The 23,911-nt window shown below is 39.2% G+C and overlaps 1 protein-coding gene across 2 annotated transcripts in view; it reads left to right on the top strand.

Annotated features, from left to right (window-relative positions):
- Positions 1-22,641, top strand: part of LOC149161374 (D-Tyr-tRNA(Tyr) deacylase family protein) — a 272,307-nt gene extending 249,666 nt beyond the window's left edge. For both annotated transcript variants that reach the window (XM_089436976.1, XM_089436975.1), the window contains 2 exons: positions 22,077-22,102; positions 22,213-22,641. In XM_089436976.1, the coding sequence (XP_089293102.1) occupies positions 22,077-22,102; positions 22,213-22,308 (122 nt within the window). In that variant the 3' untranslated portion in view covers positions 22,309-22,641. The remainder of the gene's footprint in view (positions 1-22,076; positions 22,103-22,212) is intronic.
- Positions 22,642-23,911: the final 1,270 nt, after the last annotated feature.

Raw genomic sequence — 23,911 nt, forward strand, 5'->3', positions numbered from 1 at the left:
TGATAGCAGTCAGCAGTAGCACGGTGCAACGTGACAGAGGGAGTTGCAGTGCAGATGCAGTGTGGGAAGAAAGGACCAGCAACAACACAGATGCAGAGGGAGCTTCCGTACAGATGCAACAATGGCAGTGGTAGGACCATGGGCTACAGTACATGATGCAACAGTGCTAGCATCAACACACGGACCGATGCTGGATGATCAAGGTGATACTCAGTGAGGAGTATTACTAGGGCACAATTCGCGCTAAGAGGGAGTCTTGATTTGGGGTAGCATCGGATGTGCTCTAGCCATGAAAATTGGTGGAGAGGCTAAAGCACATGAGATCTCCAAGACCCAGAAATGGTTTGGGCAGATTTTAACTGGTTTGGGAGATATTAAAATAATTAATATTTTTAATGGAGTTCCTAAGTCTAAACTTAGGAAAAATAAAATATTAATGGGTATTAATATAAAACTGAGTTAGAAGGGTCCAAAAGTCATGGATCAAGCCAAATCTAATCTTAGCCGTTGATTAGAGATTTAATCTCGGCTATTGATGGACCAACGAGAAAAGTATAAGAAGAGGCTTGAGGGTCACTTAGAGGACACACTCAGGGAGACCGGTCATTTCGATTTCTGGAGCAAGGTTAGCTGAGAAATTCGAACCAGTGGTCTGGAGAGCAGCAGGAGGCAGCAAGTATGGAACAGAGAGTCGGGAGCAGCACCAGAAGACCAGCGTAGAGGTTGGAGAGGCAGACGCAGAGCCTCTCAGGCAGACGAAGAGGCAACAACAGACTGTGCAGTCATTGGAGGGCCTGCGTGGGTGATGCAGAGAGGCCTAGTGCTGACGTAGAGAGGCAGGGGTTGAGACAGAGTGTCTGGGAGCTACGCAGAGGTCAGCCAGGCTGATGCTGAGACTAGGAGAAGTGTTGGAGAATTTTTTTCTCTTTGTTGGGTAAGCTAGTTTGGCACCCTGTTGTACTGAAGAATTGCTGAATAATAAAATCCTCCCTTGTTGCACCGGTTTTCCCACATTGGGTTTTTCTGGGGACTGTTGTCCAAAATATCTGTGTCGATGTGTTGATTCTTGTGCATGTGTTTGTTTTTGTATTATGGTGTGATATCTACAGCATAATTTATTTTAATGTTTATTGAAGGAATTTCATAAATAACTTATTGGAAAATAAGTAGGTAAAGTAAATCAGTTGTTGCAGTGATAGAATTTTCGCAATTGGATTGTTCAAGAAAGAATTATGCCCAATCTCCCACGGTGACCTGATTATAGACTGGTTCAGTAGAGTGAACTTGTACAAAGTGCCACGTGTCACTGTTGCGACTTTCGTCCCTGAAAACGCGACTCAATAAACTACAATCCGTCCTCTTTCTGTGACAATTGACGAAATTTGAATCCAATGCTCAGAGAGGAAGTTATGACGATTTTCCCAACGTCACCTGTTTGAAATGGAATTCAGGAGCCTGCAAAAAGCCTAAATTTCTCAGATCATATCTACAAAAATATAGCGAACCAAGATTTGAAATTCGGTAACGAGGTTCATCAAGATTCGGCTCAAATGGGTTTTAATTTCAGCTTTTGAAGCTTCGTAGAAAAAAAAAGTTGTAGCAAAAATGCCACGATAACCTGTTTGAAGCCACAAAATTCCTACTAGAGGAGGATATGAGGGTCATTATTTATATGAATGTCTTGAATTGAGAGGGTCCTCAACAAGTGAACGTTGGAGGGATTTTAGGAGGAAATTTTATTATTATTAATTATTGACTATTCAATGATCACAACCAATTATGAGTGCCATGCCACAACCAATGTTTTAAAAACCGGATCCGGTGACCGAACTGGTCCACCTAATGAACCGGGTTTCGAACCGGAATCAGTCGATATGACTGGTCGGGTCTAAACGAACCGGTTTAAAAAAATACATTAAATAATTAATTTTTAATGAAAAAACTATTTTTAAGATTTACAACCATGATTTCAAGTCAATAGAAACAAAATATACAAGGTTTGTTCATCTATATACCATGTAAAGGTGAATATATCAAAATGGCATCGAGTGCAATACATATCAGCAACAAAATACATAATCAATGAGGCTCTAAATGGCCTCTAGAGTCCGAAAACAATGCTCTAAGCTATGGGGTCACTAAACTACTATAAGTCTACATATCAGTGATCAACAACATGATCACTCATCATGATCAAACTCATCACCACTACTAGACAAGAGATCATCAACATGAGCTACATAAATAATATGCCTCCGAGTTTGAGGACTCCTAAAACTCCTCTACAACTTTAGTAGTAGTAGCAAAAATAGACATCAAAATTACAAATCATTGATCAACATGGTCACTCATGAAACTCATCATTGATTCAACGCTACTAGAAATACATAAACATCATCAACAAGAGATACATGAACATCATCTAGCTCAAAGTCTTCAGACTTGGATTGCTCAACCCTATAACATGATAGAAATTGCAAATGTTTAACATGCCTAACCAATGATTTTGTTTTGAGTGAAGGGTTCATCTCCTCAACCTTATAGTGTGGTAGAAAAAGATTAGCATGCCTAACCAGTTGGTTTCCTTTGAGTGAAGGGTGCATTCTTGTTAAAACCATGGTAGAGGAGTTCAACAATCAGTACCACCAACATCAACAAAGTTCAACAATCAATGCCACCACGATCAAGGCTCTTAAAGGGCTTCATGCTCTGGATCAAATGCCAATAGCATACCCTCATGCATGATAGAATCAAATGGAAACATTGCAAACCCCCAAACCATGAAATCTTGAAAACCATTAAGTCTGTTGAATTTTGAGTGAAATCTAAAATTCTAGTTTCTCCATATGAAATCCAATGAGGTCGAAACCACTCTCAAACATCCTGAGTCATTTCATGGTAATGTTAAAAATTTAAGTAAAAGGATGAAAATGAAAAATTAAAGGAAATGTCACTTTTACTCTAAGAATTTAACATTACCATTAATTGCCAACATTGTTAGGGTTGAGATGTGTTAGGAAAATGAGAGGGTAGGCATGTTTTTCTTGGAGGGACTATTTTTGGAGGAAAACAACACCAAATTTCCCTCAAAACAGCTTCAAAACTCACAAAAATGCATTTTGTGGGGGTTATATTTACCCTGGCAATAAACCGACTGGTTTAGGACAAAACTGGGTAGTTTCGTCCAAAATCGATCGGTTAGGGCAAAAAAAAATGCGGAATTAGGAGGTAAACTGGGTTTTTAAGCCGGTTTGACCCGATGGGCTTGCTAACCGGCCGGTTTGACCGGTTACCGGTTTAGACCGGCCAATTTTTAAAACACTGGCCACAACCCCATAGGGTTTTAGCCCACTAATTGAGGTTACTAACTTCAAACATGAATATCTCTCAAACTGTGAAGAATTACCTACCGTGCCATATATCAATGAAAACATCTCGACGAGTAGAATCCATCTAGAAGATCCTTGACTCAGAATAGAGTAAGTTGTCAAGTCAAAATTCCCATGCAAGATCGGGGTAGCCCTTGGTGCTGCTTGGGTTGACATCAATGACAACAACTGATCAACAGTTTTAGTGGTGGAGCATTACTAGAGCACATTCCTCGCTAAGAGGGAGTATTGATTTGTGGTAGCATCATATGTGTTCTAGCCATAAAAATTGGTGGAGAGGCTAAGGCACATAAGATCTCCAAGACCCAGCAATGGTTTGGGGAAATTCCACCCGGTTAGAGAGATATTAAAATAATTAATATTTTTAATGGGGTTCATAAGTATAAACATAGAAAAATTAAAATATTAATGGGTATTAATATAAAACTGGGTGAGAATGTTCTAAATGACGTGGATCAAGCCAATTCTAATCTTAGCCATTGATTAGAGACTTAATCTCGGCTATTGAATCGTCAACAGGAAAAGTATAAGAGGAGGCTTGAGGGTTAGTTGGAGACACACCAAAACTGATTAGTCAGTTCGATTTTCTGGAGTGGGGCTTGCTAAGAAAATTTGAGCTAGTGGTCTGTTGCAATGAGAGGCAATGATTGCATAGCAGAGAGGCAGGGATAGTGCCAGAGGGTCAGCAGAGAGACTGAAGAGGCTGACGCAGAGGCAACTAGAGCTACGCAAAGGCAGAGAGGCCTGCGTGGGTGACGCAGAGTGGCCAAGCACTAACGCAGAGAGCCAGGAGGTTGGTGTAGAGGCTTCAGGAGCTACGCTGAAGCTAGCAGGGTTGACGCGGGGCGAAGAGGAAGCGCCGGAAGGATTTTCATGGGGCAGACTAGAGCTGAGAGGCTGAATATCTATATCCAAGAAGAGGTATTACTACCGTGTAACAATCTCTATTGGGTGAGCGATTTTTGGCACCCTAGTTGTACTCAAGAATCTGCATAATAATAAAACCCTCAGAACTGCTGCACCGGTTTTCCCGCATTGGGTTTTTCCGTGGACGATTGTCCAAAAATAACGGTGTCCCTTATGTGTTTGTCTCAGTATTTCAGTTGCTGATCTGTATATGAGTTAAGGCTGCATTTGTGTTTATTTCAATATTTGTATTTATAAATAACTAGTTAATGGAATGAACAAGTAGGAGAAATTAAACCAGATATGCAGTAGGGATTTCTAATGCGTTAGACTTACAAATTTCAACAACAACCATGAATGAACTCTTTCACCCTTATCTATGGAAGTTTGTATTAGTTTTCTTTGATGATATTCTAGTCTATAGTAAGACGTGGAAAGAACATCTCAAGCATATGGAAGAAGTATTGTCTGTATTAGAGGAACTAGTTTTACGCCAAGCTATCAAAGTGTACGTTTGGGCAAAAGGAAGTTGAATACCTAGGACATGTGATATCCAGGGAAGGAGTCCAAGTGGATCCCAATAAAATCAAGGCAATCAAAGCATGGCCCAAACCCAAGAACATATCCAAGCTAAGAGGATTTTTAGGTTTAATAGGGTATTGCAGAATATTTATAAAAAATTATGCACATCTGACAGTACCCCTGACCAATTTGTTAAAGAATAATGCTTTTCAGTGGAATGACCAAGCAGACAGGTGTTTTGAGAAATTAAAGGAAGTAATGTCAACCACACTAGTACTAGCAACTCCTGACTTCTCAAAACCGTTCGTAGTCGAATGTGATGCTTCTGGGTTTGGAATTGGAGCTGTATCAATGCAGGACAACCACCCTATAACATTTGAGAGCAGGAAACTTAATAAACGAGAAGGCTTAAAATCAACATACCAAAAGGAGATGCTTGCCATCATACACGCTTTAACGAAGTGGCGCCAATATTTGCTTGGGATTAAATTTTCAATCTGAACCGACCACAACAGTATTCAGTTTTTACTTCAGCGAAAGACATTATCAACAGAAGTGGATAGAGAAGTTGTCATGTTTCGACTTAGAAATATTGCACAAGAAGGGTAAGGAGAACGTCATAGTTGATGCACTTTGACGTAAGGATGACGACCACACAACATGTGCTGCCATGATAGTTGTTCTGGAATGGTTGGATGAAATATGAACCGAATATGGCAAGGATGAGGATTGTGACAACATGATTAAGAATATCAGTCAGTATACCAACTTCGAGTGGAAGAATGACATCTTATGGTACAAGGGTAGAATTTACCTAACACCCGCATCCAAATTTAAGATGAAAATACTAAAAGAGTCTCACAATTCGCCTGCAGCCAAACATCTCAGATTCTACAAGACTTACTACAACATCCGACAATCATTCTATTGGAAGGGAATGAGCAAGGAAATTCATAAATATGTTGCAGAATGTGATATTTGTTAAAGGAATAAAAGCGAAAATGTTCTAACTCCAGGATTGCTACATCCACTAGACATTCCAATTCAGAAGTGGGAGGAGATTTCGATAGTCTTTATTGAAGGACTACCTACATTTGATGGAAAGGATAAAATATTTGTAGTAGTCGACAAGCTCATTAAATATGCCCACTTTTTGGCTATTAAAAAGACAAACACAACTAAACAAATTGCTAATGTGTTTTTTAAAAATATTTACAAGCTACACGGGTTTTCTAAGGTCATTGTCAGTGATAGAGATGTAAGGTTTAAGGGAAAATTTTGGAAGGAATTTTGCTACCAAGCAGGAATATCCCTCAACATGAGTTTGGCCTATCACCCCCAAACAAATGGGCAAACCGAAACCGTTAATAAATGCTTGGAAACATACCTTTGTTGTTTCGTTACATATAAACAAAACATATGGACCCAGTGGCTACACCTGGGAGAATGGTGGTATAATACCACGTACCACACGTCAACTAAGATGACACCTTTCCAAGCCTTATATGGTTACGAGCCACCCAGATGGAAGGACTTTGCACTTCTTGATTCCAGGGTACCAACAGTTAAAGACCACCTAGGAGAAAGTCAAAGGATCGTCAACTTACTAAAGGAAAATCTAACCATGGCTCGTAATAGAATGAAACAACATGCTGACCAACACCGCTCTGAAAGAGAGTTCGAGGAGGGAGATTGGGTCTTTGTTAGACTCCAACCTTATAAGCAACTATCACTAAAACAACAAGGGAAGAATAAATTATCACCTAAATATTATGGGCCGTATCAGATAATCAAGAAAATAAGTAGTGTAGCCTATGGATTAAAGTTACTGGACAACTTCCGAATCCATAATACCTTTCACGTATCAAGTCTCAAAAGAGTATTAGGGCAAAACCAAATAGCACAAATAGAAATACCGGAGACCGATGAAGAAGGGAGAATAGTCCTCGAACCTGAAGGTATACTCGCTACCCGAGAAAAGGTTTTACGATCCAAGACAATAAAGGAATACCTCATCAAATGGAAGAGGTTACTAGAGGAAGACTCGTTTTGGGAATCAGAATGTTTCCTTCATTAACACCCAAACCTACCTATGCTTTGAGGACAAAGCATCTTAAGGGGAAGGCAATGTTATGAATTTAAATTCATAAAAATTAATTAACATATTAAAATATTATTTAAATAAATAAATGATCAATTATAATCAATTAATTGTTGTTAATTAGTTAAATGAAGAGGCATTAGTCCCAAGGGACATGTCTCTCTGATTAGGCATGGCCAGTCAGCTCCTATTAAAGGAGCACCGCCTCAACCTTGTAATGATCATTTGAATTTTATCAATTAATATATATATTACATTCAGAACTCATTTGGTGTATTTTTACAGTTAAATAGCAAATTAGAAATTTAAATTTCTAACATTAATAGAGCTAAAAGATTTGGCATTGTGAGTTGTGATCTTGGCAGGGACACTGAAACGAGTGATAGCTTTGAATTCAAGAAAATCCATCACTACTATGTCGGTGGCGTGTTTTGTAGGGATGGCCTCTACCCATATAGTAAAATAATCAGTGGTGCTTATAATCCATGAGTAGCCATTACTTGAATTTTCATAAAATTTCCCTCTGAAAGTCAAAACCCCAATGTTGAAAGGGAGCTTCCGCGACCATAGGGTAAAGAGGCAAAGAAGCTAACTTTTGCTTCCCCAGTGAATCGCTGACATGCTTGGTACCCTCTCACTTACTTGTGCACATCAGAAAAGATAGAAGGCCAGTAATAACTAGTTCTCTTGATTTTATGGGTAATAGTCTTTGCAGCATACTGCGTTCCACAAAATCCAGACTGAAACTCAATTAGAATATTTTTGGCTTCAGCTTCATCCACACATCTAGTATCATCCCTTCTAGATTTCTCCAACCCAGACCATCCTTCACAATGCAATACTTAATTGCCCTCAGTCTCAATGCTTTTCTTTTATGGCCAACTAAATGGCTAGGACATGACAAATTTTGCAAATAGTAAATAATGCCACATTATCATTCAAGGTGGCTTAAATTTTGAAGTTCTAATGAAGTTGAGTCCAAATCATTTTGACAAATCAGTCCTAACACCTTTTCATTCCCCTCAATCAAGATTTGGGCTAACCCTTGGCCCTTCACTAGCTTGGTAGGTCTAATGTCTAAACCATATTCTTGAATCTTTGAGACCCACCTAGCCCTGGTTCCTAAGCAATCAGTCTGGGTTAAGATATCTTTCACTACAAAGTGGGGAACAAAACCAATTATTCTAGCATACTCCACATAATTTCTGAATTGTTTGAGGGACTTGACTAAGGCATAAGCTTATTTCTCTATGGTTCTGTACTCATAAAATGAATAAGTTTCTCTTACCCTTCTTTGTTCTTTTGAAGCAGCACCCCTGCATTAGTATCTTCAAATGAAAAAGAGAAAATAAAAAAATCCTTAAAATAATCGGGGCTAGCAAGAACATGTGCTTTGGCAATGGAATCCTTAATTTCCTGAAAAGCCTTTCTCCTTCATTTCCCCAAACAAACTTAACATCCTTCTTTAAAAAGGATTGAATGGGTTTGGCTATCTCTACATAATTTGGAATGAACCTTCTAAGAAAATTGATCTTTCCTAGAAAGGATTGAAGTGTCTTAATATTGTGAGGCAAAGGGATCTTTTGAATTGTCTCAACTCTCTCAGGATCAATATTGATCCCATCCTTGGAGATGATGTGACCAAGAAACTTCCCTTTCGTCACTCCAAAAACAAACTTAGCAGGATACAAGGATATTCCATATTCTCTACACCTATCAAAAAATTGCCTTAGATGGCCCACATGAAAAACTCCATATTTAGAAAAAACTGTTAAGTGATTTTGATAAATCTCAATGAATTTCCCAATTAAGCCCTTGAAGGCATAATCTGTAGCCCTTTGAAAAGTTGCTCCAACATTAGTTAGTCCAAAAGACATCCTTAAATATTTAAAATTACCCCATGGTGTGGTGAATGTAGTTTTATGTCTATCCTCTTTCTTTACCATGACTTGGATGTACTCTGAAAATCATCAACAAGGACATCATTCTTGATCCTGTTACCCTTTGTAAGAAAGTTTCCATGTTAGGCAAAGGGTAATTGTCCTTTTTATAGGCTAAATTAAGATTTCGAAAGTCTACACATAACCTGATTGATCCATTCTTCTTTCTCACAATAACCAAGTTTGAGCACCATGTGGAATGCCTAGTGTGAGCTATGATTCCAGCTTGGAGCATCTTTTGTAACTCCTTTTGCACCAAGGGACCTAACTTAGGATTTATTTGCCTAAGTTTTTGCCTAAAAAGCTTGGCATTCTCATCCTTTAGAGGGATGGTATGTTCCGTAACATCTTCCTTATATCCTTTCAACTCATCATAGGAGAAGGCCAAAACATCCCTATATTCTTGAAGTATATTTATCAATTTCTTCCTTTCTTCCTCCATGGTACCCATTCTTATGTTAATGATCTTTGGGTCTTGAAGGGTACCGATGTTTACTTTAATGAATTCCCCTGGGTCGATTTTCCTATCCTCTTTTCTCTTCACAACATCATGCCTATCAAACATTTTCTCCATGTCTACATGATCTCTAGGAGTGGGATTTGATACTTTGTTACACTCCATATAGTTGCAACCCTCTTCTTTGTAGCCAACCTTGAAATCCGAAAATTCCTCCATATTATTCAAAAATTTAATCACTTGGCTTTCATCATTGAAGATTTGCCAATGCTCAATATTGTCAGGAACTGATGGTCTAAAATAACTTCCATATTAATCTTATTATCCATCGAGTTCTCGTAAATGCACCAACAACTAGCTCATCTACTTGTCTATTTCCTTCTCTTGGAATTGTTCGAAGATCCATTGCATCAAAATACTCCATATTATCCCAAACAACATTGCGATACGTTTTTAATCTATCATTTTTACAAACAAATTGATTTTTCACTTGAAGAATGACTAAATCATAATCTCCTTTGCTACTAAGCATCTTGATTTTCAAGTCCTTTGCCAACTCTAGACCTAATAACAAAGTCTCATATTTTGCGACATTGTTAGTTGAATCAAATTCCAATCTATAGTCAAACTTGAATATATGACCAAGGGGATAGGTAAGGACAATTCCAACACCCTTATCAAAATTTGAATGGGCACCATCAAAATTCATATTCCAAATCCAATCTTCCTTAGTTTCCACTTCCTTCTCCAAAGGAGCAATATAATTAGCCAAGATAACATAATTTCCCATATCATCAGATTCACACACAATTTGATTATAAGGCTTCTTGGGATTCTCCACATGATACTTTCTCTCCAACTCCCTATCTAATCTAACCATGATGCCCTCACTATTAGGGATGATAGCATAACTTAGATCCATTTGCAAACTACCCCCTATATCAGCTCCCCACTTTCTAGACAACAACATTCCCCATTCATCAGGCACATCAATCACCACAATATCCATGGTGATCATAGTGTCAGGATGTACTGCCAAGTGGACTTGAAGATCCTTTATCAAACCACAAACTTCAATACTTTTTGAATCCATAGCACGAATGTTGTGGTAAGGTCTAGAAATCCTAAGTTTAATTGATTCATGACCTTAGTCATGGCACAAGATGATGCCCTTGAATCAAACATACAATTGTGCAAGAGAAACCCATTGATTCATGGCCTTAGTCATGACAGAAGATGATGCCCTTCAATCAAACATACAATTGTGCAAGAGAAACCCATTGAACAACATAGTAATGAAGAAAGGTTGATGGTCTTTGTTATCTCTACACATATCACTACTTTGCAAGGTGATAGGGGCATCCTCAAATTTGTACTTAGAAAAAATTGACATTTCCCACCCATGAGGTGCATCGATGGCATTCAACAACTTAGACTTTTGGGAGGGAATCTTTAACGTGTCATTCATAGGTACTAAAATCTTTGCATTATTTATCCATCCTCCCAAGTCAATATTTAACCCATATGTGGGTGGAGTGAAAGTCTTGGGGGCATTTTGATTCTTCTCTTGTTCCTTGCCCTTTCTTTGGTAAGTAAAACCTTTATCTTTGGCTATCTCTAGAATTTGATTTGATGAATGCTTCTCTCCATATAATTCTGTGATCCTATCCAACTCACCAAAGTTGTTCACACTATTGGAAGATAGAGATTCCTTATTTACCTTTTGCTACTCTCCATTACTTCCATCCAATTCTCCATGGACAAATGATGCTCTTTGCCAACCAAATTTTTTTGCTCACTTGTCCCAACCAATCCTCCGAAAATCCTTCTCACATATGGACAAGTGGCTTCATCATGTATTTCCTCACAAGGTCTACAATAGGGAATATAACCATCAACTAAGTTGGTAGACTCAAGTGGATTTGGTGGCCTATGTTCATTTGGAAGTCCTCTTTTTTGCCATTTCTCATTTCCTATATTTTGGAATCTCCCAACTTGATTCCTTTTCATGGCTACTGATCTATTTTGGATGGCATTCATTTGATTAGTGTGGTTTGCTTCCTTCGTTTTGATGAGTTGGGTTAACTCTTTTATATGATCATGGACACTTTCTTCCTTATCCTTCCCTTTGGAATCATGAGACTTTGATGGTCCTCTACTAAAACCAAGAATTTCTGAATTTCCTGATTCATTTCTAGCTGTTTCATTGTCACAAGCCTTAGTTTGAAGTGCAACTAGACTTCTGGGCTTCTTTCTTCTAAGCTCATAGGTTGTGTCAACACCAAAATCATGCAAATAAGAGCACAATAAAAAAAAATTCACGAGGCTTAACATCTTGAGGCATGCTTTTCACCAAGTCATTAAATCTCTTGTTAAAATCCACCATAGTTTCATTCTTCTTCTTCTTGATAAAGCTAATGGCAGTGATCAAGTGCCTATCTTCTTTCTTCTCTCCAAACTTATCCGTAAAGGCACTAATTATCCATCACAACATATGCAAGACCCATCGCGACGTATACTAACGAATTAGGGAAAGGACTTTGCCATGAGCAACACCTTTACGAGATAAATGAAAGAGAAAGGGAATTGATTATTGAACCTATGCTAAAGCGGAAGTGCGCCGCCAACAGTGGAAGGATCGCTGGCAATGGTGGGGGGCCTCTTCAATCGTAATGGGGTCTTTGGACAGTGGATCCGTGACTTTTGTGAATGGTGTCTCTGGATACTCTCCAAGGAAGATTGTGTAGACACCAGATTTCAGGCGCGATGACAAGAACGCGTGGAAGGACAAAAAAACCACGCGTGAACCCTTTTAACCTAAAAGTATGAGTGCTTGTTGAGGTGAGGTCTAAAAATTGCAGGAATCACCAGAATTACATTTAATCTCAGAGTTGCAAGTGACTTGCATTGACCACAAATCAAACTCGGTCAATGCGAGTTTGACTAGACCAAATTCTAATCGGCTCGTTTGCTGGTTGATCTGACTTGGACTCGTGAGTGCTCGCTGAGTCTGGTAACACTAGCATATATGTTAAATTTGGACAACTAGGTCCAAACTCCATGTTCTGATGCTCAGATTAAGAGGCTAATACTTTTGTTGGATTCCTCTTTCTGAGAGGTGTAAAATCCATATAAAAATAGTCTTAATCCGATGAGCAGAACTTATATTTTGAATTTATTATTCTTAATAAATTATATGTGCAAGGTCAGCCAGTTTTGTAATGTAGGCTCACATGCCCAACAGATGTGTCACACACCCTCATTGATGGATATATATACAGGTAAAGTTGGAGAGAATTTGATGAGAACACAACTCACATGCTAGGGTTTCTGCTGCTAGGGTTTCACAGAAGTTTGACTAGCATTGTGGGTTGTTGTGACACATGCTGGTTAGAGGGTTGTTGTGACACATGCTGGGCTGGCTGACCAAAGGAGACTTTGCTGGTTGAAGCATCCTGCTGACCGCCGAAACGAACACATACATTTTTCTTGTTTCTGATTTGTCTTCTATAAGATCTGCTTATATGTTCTATCTGCATTTTGCTTATCTACTTGTATGATTGATGTGAGAAAAGTGAAATTGCTCTTAGCATAGAACATCTACAAAACTTTACATGGTATCAGAGCTGAGGTGAAGACAAACTCTATCTATAGCAATCGAACAAGGTCTCGGAGCTCGTTGATCCAAGAGGATAACTGCGCAGTTCTAATGCGTACTGTTCCTGCGTATTGCTGAGGATGCGAAGGGGTTATACTTGGAATCGATGACTGTTTGATAGCTGTTCCTCATACGCTCGAAAAGCAAGGGTTTGCGCAGGTCGAGGTTGCAGGAACGGGCTGAAGATGGAATTCGAACAGCGGCTTGGACATAAATAACTGCGCAGGTTTATAGAGTATTGGGTGACCCGCGTGGGTTCTTATTCTCGGATAAACACGCAGGAAAATTATACTGTGACAGCTGGTTGCTGGATTGGTAGATGGCTTAAGGCGTTGACCGAATGACAGTTTCGTAAGAAGTGGTATGTGGTAGAGCGCAGTTCGGTTTTGCGCAGTCTCACCGGGGTATCATCTTATGAGCAGTGATACATGGTACGACGCGTATTCAGACAAACGTAAGAACAGTTTCATGGTCTCGGGCAGAAGACTGTTTTACGGACTCGGCGAAGGACTGTCACGTAAGCAAGAAAATTACGTGGCAGGGAGATACGGTGGTCTTGCGCAGGACTGCCAGGATTCGACGCGTGGACAGTAAAGTATATACGCAGGTATATATATGTATATACGCCGGTGCGTTGGACAAACAGTGCGAAGGTTTATGTAGCAGACTGTCGGGCTTCACCGGAGGACTGATACGTGGCAGAAAGATACGGTAGTCGTGTGCAGGCTCACCGAGGACCAACACGTGGACAGAGGCTCACGATATAGCTACGCAGATTTGTATAAGTGCTGGAGCACTTAGCCAATAGCGCAGAAGGTGTGTACGGACCGGATTATGGGCTAAGGGATTCGGACAGCAGGGCGGATATACAATAATGTGCAGGTTTATAACAAGCGGTGGGCACGCTTTGGAACAGCGCAGAAGTTTATATCCGAACAACGAACTGTCGTGGTCGTTGGGAAACTGTTCATAAGTGCCGGCTTACGGTATAAGCGCAGGGGTTGCGCAGACTATCCGTGACATAACCTTGTGAACAGAGGTGGATAAATACGACGTAGGGACACGCGGCGATAAGAACAGTTTATTGTTGCGGGTAAGACTGTTTTATAGTCTCGGATGCGGGCAAATTACAGCTGCGGTTGTGGCGGTTATAACTTCGGTTAAAGACAGGAGTTTGCATGCATGAACGCGCAGAGGTATATGTGAACGGTGGGTCGTCGAAGCAAGAGATCGGTGAACTGCTGTGGAGCCGTCACGTGGACAGGCCAGAGGGCTGCTACGTAGACCAAGATATATAATTTACACAGGTTTACGGGTGCTGGTGTGTTCGGACAACCACACGGGATTTTATAAGTCCACGGGTTATTGGTTGACAGATCTACAGTTGAATGGTTGCCGGTAGACACGTGGACAAGAACAGAATCGTTGACACACGCGTGGACGTTTATATATATACGTTGAGACGTTTGGAGCAAACAGCGAAGGAGATAACGCGGGTTTGCTGAGATAACACGTGGACAGGTTATAGCCTCGGTTGTGGACAGATTATAGCCTTGGTTGTAGACTGGTTTATGACAGTCTTATACACAGTTTGGTGCAGGTTTATGTAAGCGTCTCGGTGGGTACCCGCTTACATAGAAAGCTGCAGTTTTGATGTATTATTATTAAGGCCTCTCGTGCCTTGTTGTATTGGTTATGAGTATGGCCGTGTGTTAGCCGGCATACTCATGTACATGTATTATTGAAAAGAAGTTTGAAGGCTGTATAGTGGGCTGTCGTAGAAGCCACAGAAAGCCCTAACCAGGGCTGAAATTTCAGGGTCCTGTGCATTGGTCAAAATGTAGTTGTGGACAGAAATATGACGTCTATCACAGGTATGTGCTTGTCTTTTATAATGATGAATTTGCCAGATACTATGGTCCAGATTAGACAGTTTGCAATTCTGGTATAATGGGCTGTAAGAAGATGCTTGGTAAAGCTCCAAGTATAGTCCCTTGAGAAGGACAACAAGGGCTGTTAGAAGGCAGATACTTTGGAGTCTTAAAATGGATATATGGAAGAGCTTAAGGGTAGTCAAGTGGGCTTATTATCAGACCCCATCTTCTGTACGTATGACAGTGAAATATGACAATATGACAGAGTTTTTGACAGTGATCTTCTGCACTCATTGTAGTGTCACTTACTCTTATAACAGTTATGCATAGCAGTGATATTGTTCTCTTGACAAGTGATGAATGGAGATGATATATGGAAGAGATATTTGTTCCTATGACAATAATGTTTGGGCAGCGACTTTAGTGATATTTGGACAATGTTTCTTGATGTATGGAAGTGATTCTTGTATGACAGTGATTTATATGGCTGTGATGTGACAATGATATATAGGACAGCATGATGATGATGCATAGGCAGCATTATAAGATCATGAACATGAAGGGCTGCCTGATTTTGGAAATAATCATAAAGGTGTATGTAAGGGCTGTGCTGAAGGAAAACATACAAGGGGACCTTTCCCCTCAAGTGTCACAAAGACATCTGAGATATTGCAACTGGTCCATTCTGATCTTTCTGGTATGTTGCCTGTAACATCCCTGGGGGGATGTTCTTACTATATGATATTTACTGATGACTTCTCTCACAAAACCTGGATATACTTCTTGAAAAAGAAGGATGAGACTATGCCTGATGTTGAAGGGCCAATGGACCCTATTGATCCTTCCCCTTCTCTAGGAAAGAGGCCATCATGGCTCAGGGACACCCTCGAAGATGCTGAGGGTCATGCTGCCCCATGGGAAACATTCCGAGAAAGCAAGAAGCCGTGTAGATACCAAGGGTATCTAGCTGCCATGAGTACTATTATACAATCTGAACCTGGATCTTTTGAGGAAGCCATCAAGCATCAAGTCTGGAAGGATGCTATGCATGAAGAATATGAGGCTATTATGAAGAATGATGTCTGGGATGTGGTCCCAAGACCGAAGGACAAATCTGTTGTCACCGCTAAATGGCTCTACAAGATTAAACATGGATCTGATGGGAGTGCTGAAAAGTTTAAGGCAAGATTTGTTGCCCGTGGCTTCTCTCAAAAGAAAGGAATTGACTATGACGATATATTTGCACCTGTGGCTCGATATACCACCATCCGATCCATCATAGCCCTTGCTGCTACGCAAGGATGGAGTCTTCATCAGATGGATGTCAAGACCGCTTTTCTGCATGGTGCAATAAAGGAAGAGGTGTATGTAGAACAACCTCTGGGATTTGAAGTTCAAGATCGAGACACTTATGTCTGCAGGTTGAAGAAAGCCCTCTGTGGGTTAAAGCAAGCACCCAGAGCTTGGTATGAGAGGATGGATAGTTACTTGATGAAGCTGGGCTTCACTCGAAGCAATGCTGATCCAAACCTTTACTTTAAGGTTGTGAAAGGAAAGCCTCTCATTCTAGTGCTGTATGTGGACGACCTCTTCCTGACAGGTGGTGACCCTCTCATTCATCAATGTAAGAGGGAGCTTGTTGCTGAGTTCGAGATGAAAGACCTAGGACTGATGCACTATTTCCTAGGCCTGGAGGTCTGGCAGAGACCTGGAGAGATATTCCTTTCTCAAGGAAAGTATATTGTAAAGCTTCTGGAAAGATTTGGGATGTAAGTCCGTGTCGACACCAATGGAACTCAACTTTAAGAAGTTGAGTGGCAGCGCTGCAGGGCCTATCTTGGCCAATCCTACTGAGTATCGTCAACTCATAGGAGCTTTGATGTTCTTAGTGAACACCCGTCCGGACATATGTTTTGCAGTGAATACTTTGAGCCAACAGATGGTTGAGCCTCATCATTTTCACTGGGTTGGTGCCAAGAATCTTTTGAGATATCTTCGGGGCACGATAAACCATGGGTTGAGATACACTGCCGGGAGTGTGATACTCCGGGATATACTGATGCCGATTGGGCTGGCAGTGTGGTGGATCGTAAGAGCACATCTGGATGCTGTTTCAATCTTGGTTCTGCTTCGATCTCATGGATGAGCAGGAAGCAGAAGTCGGTGGCTTTGAGCACCGCGGAGGCCGAATACATTGCTGCTAGTATGGCCTGTTGTGAAACAGTTTGGTTGAGGAAGCTCTTTAGTGAGCTGTTCCAACATGTGCTAGATACCACTGTAATACTTTGTGATAATCAGAGTGGGATTCGTATGACTGAGAATCCTGTGTTCCACGACCGATCCAAGCATATTGATATAAGGTACCACTTTATCCGGGATATGGTACAGCGAGGCGCCGTAAGGCTCGATCATATAGGAACTGATGAGCAGGTCGCGGATACTCTCACTAAGCCCCTGGGGAAGGTCAAGTTCCTAACCTTCCGTGAGAGTCTTGGTGTCGTGGAAAGACCCTATGATGTGGGTCCTGTTGGACGATGAGCTCTGGGAGCTCTGGGGGGCTTTGGGGATAGCTTCTCGAAGCTATAAGCACTCATAATGCTTCTGCCCCACCCTTGTGATTATTGAGCTGGTTCGCCACTCATTTAATCTGTGCCCCGTATGCATCCTACCCATTGAGTTCAGGGCTCATGGGAAGTACCTCTCATTTGGCCAATGAGGTGTGGAAAAGCTAGAGACTATTAGCAAAGACTGATGGACGCATCAGAGATTGCCGTACTCTCTATCTAGGATGGCATGGTCCAACCACTTGATCTGGGATCAAGATTTGTGAGGTCTGGGACCTCTGGACTGATTATGTCAGTCGGGGAATGATGTCTTTGTGACTTACCCACTTCTGTTCTGAAATAAAGAAGCCAGCAAAGCAAGTTTCGGCGGGATGACTCACGATGTTAATTGCACAAATTGATGGAGTTCTCCCTAGTTGAGAGGGAGTGTTAAATTTGGACAACTAGGTCCAAACTCCATGTTCTGATGCTCAGATTAAGAGGCTAATATTTTTGTTGGATTCCTCTTTCTGAGAGGTGTAAAATCCATATAAAAATAGTCTTAATCCGATGAGCAGAACTTATATTTTGAATTTATTATTCTTAATAAATTATATGTGCAAGGTCAGCCAGTTTTGTAATGTAGGCTCACATGCTCAACAGATGTGTCACACACCCTCATTGATGGATATATATACAGGTAAAGTTGGAGAGAATTTGATGAGAACACAACTCACATGCTAGGGTTTCTGCTGCTAGGGTTTCGCAGAAGTTTGACCAGCATTGTGGGTTGTTGTGACACATGCTGGTTAGAGGGTTGTTGTGACACATGCTGGGCTGGCTGACCAAAGGAGACTTTGCTGGTTGAAGCATCCTGCTGACCGCCGAAACGAACACATACATTTTTCTTGTTTCTGATTTGTCTTCTATAAGATCTGCTTATATGTTCTATCTGCATTTTGCTTATCTACTTGTATGATTGATGTGAGAAAAGTGAAATTGCTCTTAGCATAGAACATCCACCAAAACTTTACAATATATGGTAACACTGGTATATAGGATATACTTGTTGAAATATGTAACTAGGTTCGGTCTTCATAATATTTTATGTACTATTGATTTTATGTATTTGATGTAAAGAGAGAATTTATTATTATTATTTATAGCATGGGTTTCATGCTCAAGGTTGTTGAAGAATGTAATTAGTGTTGGTCTTCATAATTGTACTTGTCAAAAAAGAGATTTATTATTAAAGAAAATGACTTATTAGAACATGGGTTTTATGCTTGGATCAATGTTTTCTAGGTCAAAGTCTCCATTGAAGGCTTTTAGGTTTTATCTTGAGTCATTAGAGTCATTGTCATTTTTATTAGACCCTTCTTGGACTTTTGTATCGTGTAAAAATATTTATTTTTGAGTTAAAATGGTTATTTGTTACCTCCACACCAAGTTAGCCCTACCCTTATCAAGTCGGCATGGGTTAAGGCAATTCGACCTCACAAGAAGCCTATATATTGAGCAACTAGACTTCATTTGGAGAGTATTCACTCAACAAGTTCGATCTTCAAGGAAGAGAAGCAGAAAAAGAGCGAAGTAGTTGGAGAAGGACAAAGTTTGTTGGGAAAACCTAAATTGATGTTTTTGGGCTATCTATCTCTCACACATGCGAAGTTATGGGCAATTGTTGGGGCCAAATTTTTTTCCTTACTGCAGGTCCGAAATTCTGAAGCTAGGGGTCGAAGCTTTGTTGCTAGGAGGCCGAAATTCTGGATTGAAGTTGCTACTGGGACGCTGTCACTTGGAGATTTTGTCAAGGATAATCTATTAAAGGGAAGGGCTGACTTGGTGGTGGATGGAGGTCTTTGTCTAGGTCTAAGAAGTCTAGAAGTGTCTCATCTTGATTTGAATCTACTAAAGGAAGAGTTCTTGATTGGGTTTTCCCCTTATAGGGGTTTTTCCTTGGCTGTGCGCCTACATCTTGTGTCTCTTGTTCTTGTGATCTTCATATACATCTAATTCGGTAATTGCTTGATGAAAGATAAATTAATTAAGAAGTAAAAGAGGCCAACATAATTCACAAGTAATTATCAAGAAAGATGAGTCAAACCCTAATTCCTATAAGCATTGATTTCTCAACAAAGTTCAATTTGTTTTAGGTCAAGCACCCATTGTGTGCTTCTAGGTTTTTGTCAGAGTTTAGAATTAAGTCATTGTCATATGTACTAAGACCCTATTGGGCATTTTGTATTATGTAAAAAGAATTTATTGAGTCAAAAGAGTCAAAAGTCTCTCTCCAAGACCAAGTTGGCATGTAAGAAGACAAGTTGGCCTCACTAGGGCTATTCGAGTCTCACAAGAAGCCTATATATAAAGGAGCTCGACCTCATTTGAAGAGCTCATCCAAGCAAGTTCAATCAAAAGGAGAAAAGCAAGAAAAGGGAGCGAAGAAGAAGTGAAGACAAGGAGACAACAAAAGAACAAAAAATCTGAAATTTCGCTATCATTCTCCCTCACACGTGCAAGGAACTAGGTCATCATTTATTGCGGCAAAGTCAAAATTGCAGACATCTTAAGAGGCCGAAATCTGGTGACAAAAAGATCAAGTTTGCAAGCCACATCTCCTAGAAGAAGAGATGAAGTCCAGTGAAGGGAAAAGGAGACCTATTTTGCCATATTACTCCCACACGTTTGAAATTGCAGCGACTATAGGGAGGCCGAAAATTGCAGGTCTTAAAAGGAAGCGAAAAAGTGTTGTAAGGGTCCAAGTTAAGGACTAAGAGAAGTTTGACTACAAGTTGACTTAATTGAAGCTGACATACATTAACGGAAAGGTCGACTTGGTCTTGGAGGGGTCTTTGTCTTGGGTCTAAAGGTCTTGGAATTCGTCATTTGAAGATTTTATAAGAAGAGAAGATTCTTGTGGGTTTTCCTCTCTAGGAGAGGTTTTGGCCCTCGCTAGCAATCTATATACTGTGTCCAATTGTGTTATTGATCTTCATAGTTTGGTAGCTGTTTGATGATAAGAACACTATAATAAATATAATAAGAAGCTAACTATAAATACTACAAGTTGAAGTAAAGAACATCACAAGCAGTTATCAAAGTATAGAGAAATCACCTTAATCCAGCTGCCCTTGATTTCTCAACATATACTTAGTTTTTGGTTTTTGTGTGTGGAAAAGATGGCTGTTTCATTAATAATTTAATTAGATCAATCCCCTCCAAATCTAGGTGAAGACTCGTCTTAGAACTGTGTGATATAGACTATATCATGTTCTTAAATAATGTATATTATTCATTCACCATCTAACTAGTTAGGAATTTTTAGATTTCAAGGCAGATTTCAAGATGGCAGGTTGATCATGATAAAGAGTTGAAATACTCAAATGACGAGAGGATGTAGACCCATTTCTGGATAAGTAGTGATCCTGGATGAAACACTTAATTTAGTATTTAGAATTATCCTTTTCTCATGATTTCAGTTCTAATGTTGTGAGTCATGAATAGTTTTGATTTTCAACTTTGAATATGTTTTTAAAATTAAAAAAATATTATTGTATATTTTGTACATGGTGTTTCCCTACCATATCGGGATCTTGGCTTTTAAAAAATCTGGTGGATCCATATCTGGATCTGTATGTGTATTTGTATCCGTGTCCATTTCCTAGTAACTTAGTCATATCTTTTTCTGTTCCTATTCCAGCCCTTGTTCCAGCGACCACCTTCACACTACATCAGTGCATTACTAATAAATTTATATGCATAAATTACTTGGGTGGTTTCACATTTCTTATTCTCTGGAACCCTCTGGCCATTTTTCTCAATCCGTATCCATTCCATTTCAAATTTCCTGTCTCTAGTAATAAATAAAGCTTGTTATTCATCAGCCACTTAGATGAAGTAGCATAGTTGAAGCCGGTTGAAGCCGGTGTTGGGAGATTTGTAACCTAAATAGGAAGTTTGCAGTTGTTAACAAGCAGTGTTGATCGCATCTCTCAGTTAACATCACATTTCTACATCTTATTTCACCTGTATTGAACCAAGCTTTCGTTTCAGCAAATTATTCGTCAGTTTAATCAATGGTATTATTGAAGGCCCAACACCGCAGCTGAGTTTGAAACCACGACCTTTGGTTCCAAGCAAATGGGAGGTTTTTGATCTGCCCCAAAGGTCGCTTACAAAGTGATAGAAAATATAACCTTCAGGCGTTGTCTAAAGTGGCCACAATTTTGCCCCGACTGCGAATTTCTTGATGGAATCTGTCAAAAAAATTCTTCAAAAAATCCTACTTTGGGAGTGTTTAAATTGTTGTTTCCCATAGGGCAACCAAAATCTTGAAGCTTGACGGCTCTAACCTGGATTTAAAAAAAAACAATGCTTGATTTTCTGCCAGAATTTCTATTATTTTTGGGGTGAAATTGTGGCTGTTTAGACTACACGTAACCTTTACAGTCACTTGTATGAGCCAGTCGGTTGGCAAGTAGGAATTTGTTTTGGACTTGACACTTCATGGTTACCAGTTTTAGTATCCCCTGAAACTATATTTCTCCCTAGACACTGACTTTTCTGCTTACTGCATATGATATTCTCTTTTGGAATGATTTCATGCATAGAGCTTATCGTTATATCTTTTGGTTGATCTTTCTTGTTTCACTAAACGCTACCAATTCTTTGTTGCTTCTGCAGATGGAATTTTTGGAGCAATGATGCAGGCAAGTTGAAATGTTTTAAGCTACAGCTGTTGATTTTTTAAGGGTTGAGAAATTTGTGTATCAGATGTTCAAGTATTGTCTTCTATAATGACCGAGTTTCTCCACTGCAGGTTCATTTAGTTAATGATGGTCCGGTTACTATGCAGCTTGACTCTGGAAAAACCACATCTATTCATAATGATGGCAGTGCTGTAGATGATTGCTGACTACCGGATAAATCGCATACAGATGGACCAAAAAAACAAATTCCCATCCAAATTCAGGTGCAGAAATGGAAGACCAGTTGCATTATTTTCTTCTGCGATTATTACCGTGTTCCATAGGTTCTGAAAGGTGGCAAGGTCCTAACAGTAAGTTCTTACTGAGTTGACATAAGCTTCTGAGTTGACATAACCTTACCTGAAATAATGTATGAGGGAGAAGTGCATATTCTATACCAGATATGATTTCTCGTAAATGGTTATTACTTCAAACCTTTTGGCTTACCCCATATTCAGGTTTCAATTTACCTCAAATCAAAGTATTTTAAATTTAATCTACTAGGCATTTTGCCATATAGTTAGGTATGCTACTGCCTCTAATGCCTGGCATCTTTCCTTTGGCTTCAGAATCACTAATTTCCGTGTATGCAACCATTTTCAAAATCTTCAATGTTGTGCATTTATTTACCCTCGAAAGTATGTTCTGCTTGAGCTTTCCTTTGCACGCAGTGTTCAGAAAGTTCTTCAGTCTTCGATTTGCATTAAAACAAAAACTAAAGCTCTAATGGCGTTCTGGTGTTTTGGTATAGATAATGAGTTACTTTTATGCAAAGTGATTTGTTAATTAAAAAAAAAAAATTATTGGTGCAAAAATGATCACTTGAAAGAGGATTACTTTTAAAGAAAGAGGATCTAGATGTGTTCTTTTTGCACAAATTTATGAGGCATTTTTAAAAGTATTATAAATATACTAAAATATATGACGTAGTCTTTAACGCGACTTTTTGAGAGCTTTTCCGGCGATTTTTTCCGGTGAAAATCCGGCAGTAATTTATTGGAATCCAAGTTTGATAACTAATTTCTGCACAATGAAAGCGTCCCAGGGGTTTTTCAGGGTGCTGAATCCGAATATGCAGTTAAAAAACCATTTTAACTGCAACAAATCATGATTTCATCTCAATTTCTTCCGTCGGATTCCGTCACCGGAATCTCAAAAAGTCGCATTATAGACAACTCCAAAATATATCAATGTAATGTAAAATATGTTTGTTATTATACCTTCTACCCAACTAATGAAACTCGCTAGCTGCTTCAGATCTTTACCTTATGTAAATATTCCTCGGCAATAAATCTTAGCTTCATTAAAATATATTGAGTATTGGCTGTGTTGATAAGTGTCTTCACCGCTATTTTTTCACAATTCTTCACTTTAATCAAAATACATAACTTTTCATTTAATATTTATTTTGACTGCTAACTTGTTCAATTATATATATATATACACACTCTCTCTGGAGGAACCAGGAGGAATGAAGTTAGAAATGTTAGGTTCAATCTATTTTAATGCTATATGTCTATTATAATTTTGTTTAGTATGAAAATTTATAATTATTATTATTATTTTTTTAAAATTAAAATGGGAATTTTGGATCACAGCAAATATATCAGGTATTATAATTTTGTTTAGTATGAAAATTTATAATTATTATTATTATTTTTTTTAAATTAAAATGGGAATTTTGGATCACAGCAAATATATCAGGTATTATATTTTCAAAAAAAAATTGAACTTATTTATCTAACAAAATTATAAATTTTTCTAAATGGA

Source organism: Pinus tabuliformis, chromosome 5_2, assembly GCF_031772625.1.
Source record: "Pinus tabuliformis cultivar Carrire ecotype Pingquan chromosome 5_2, CPIR1, whole genome shotgun sequence".
NCBI classification, from domain to species: Eukaryota; Viridiplantae; Streptophyta; class Pinopsida; order Pinales; family Pinaceae; genus Pinus; species Pinus tabuliformis.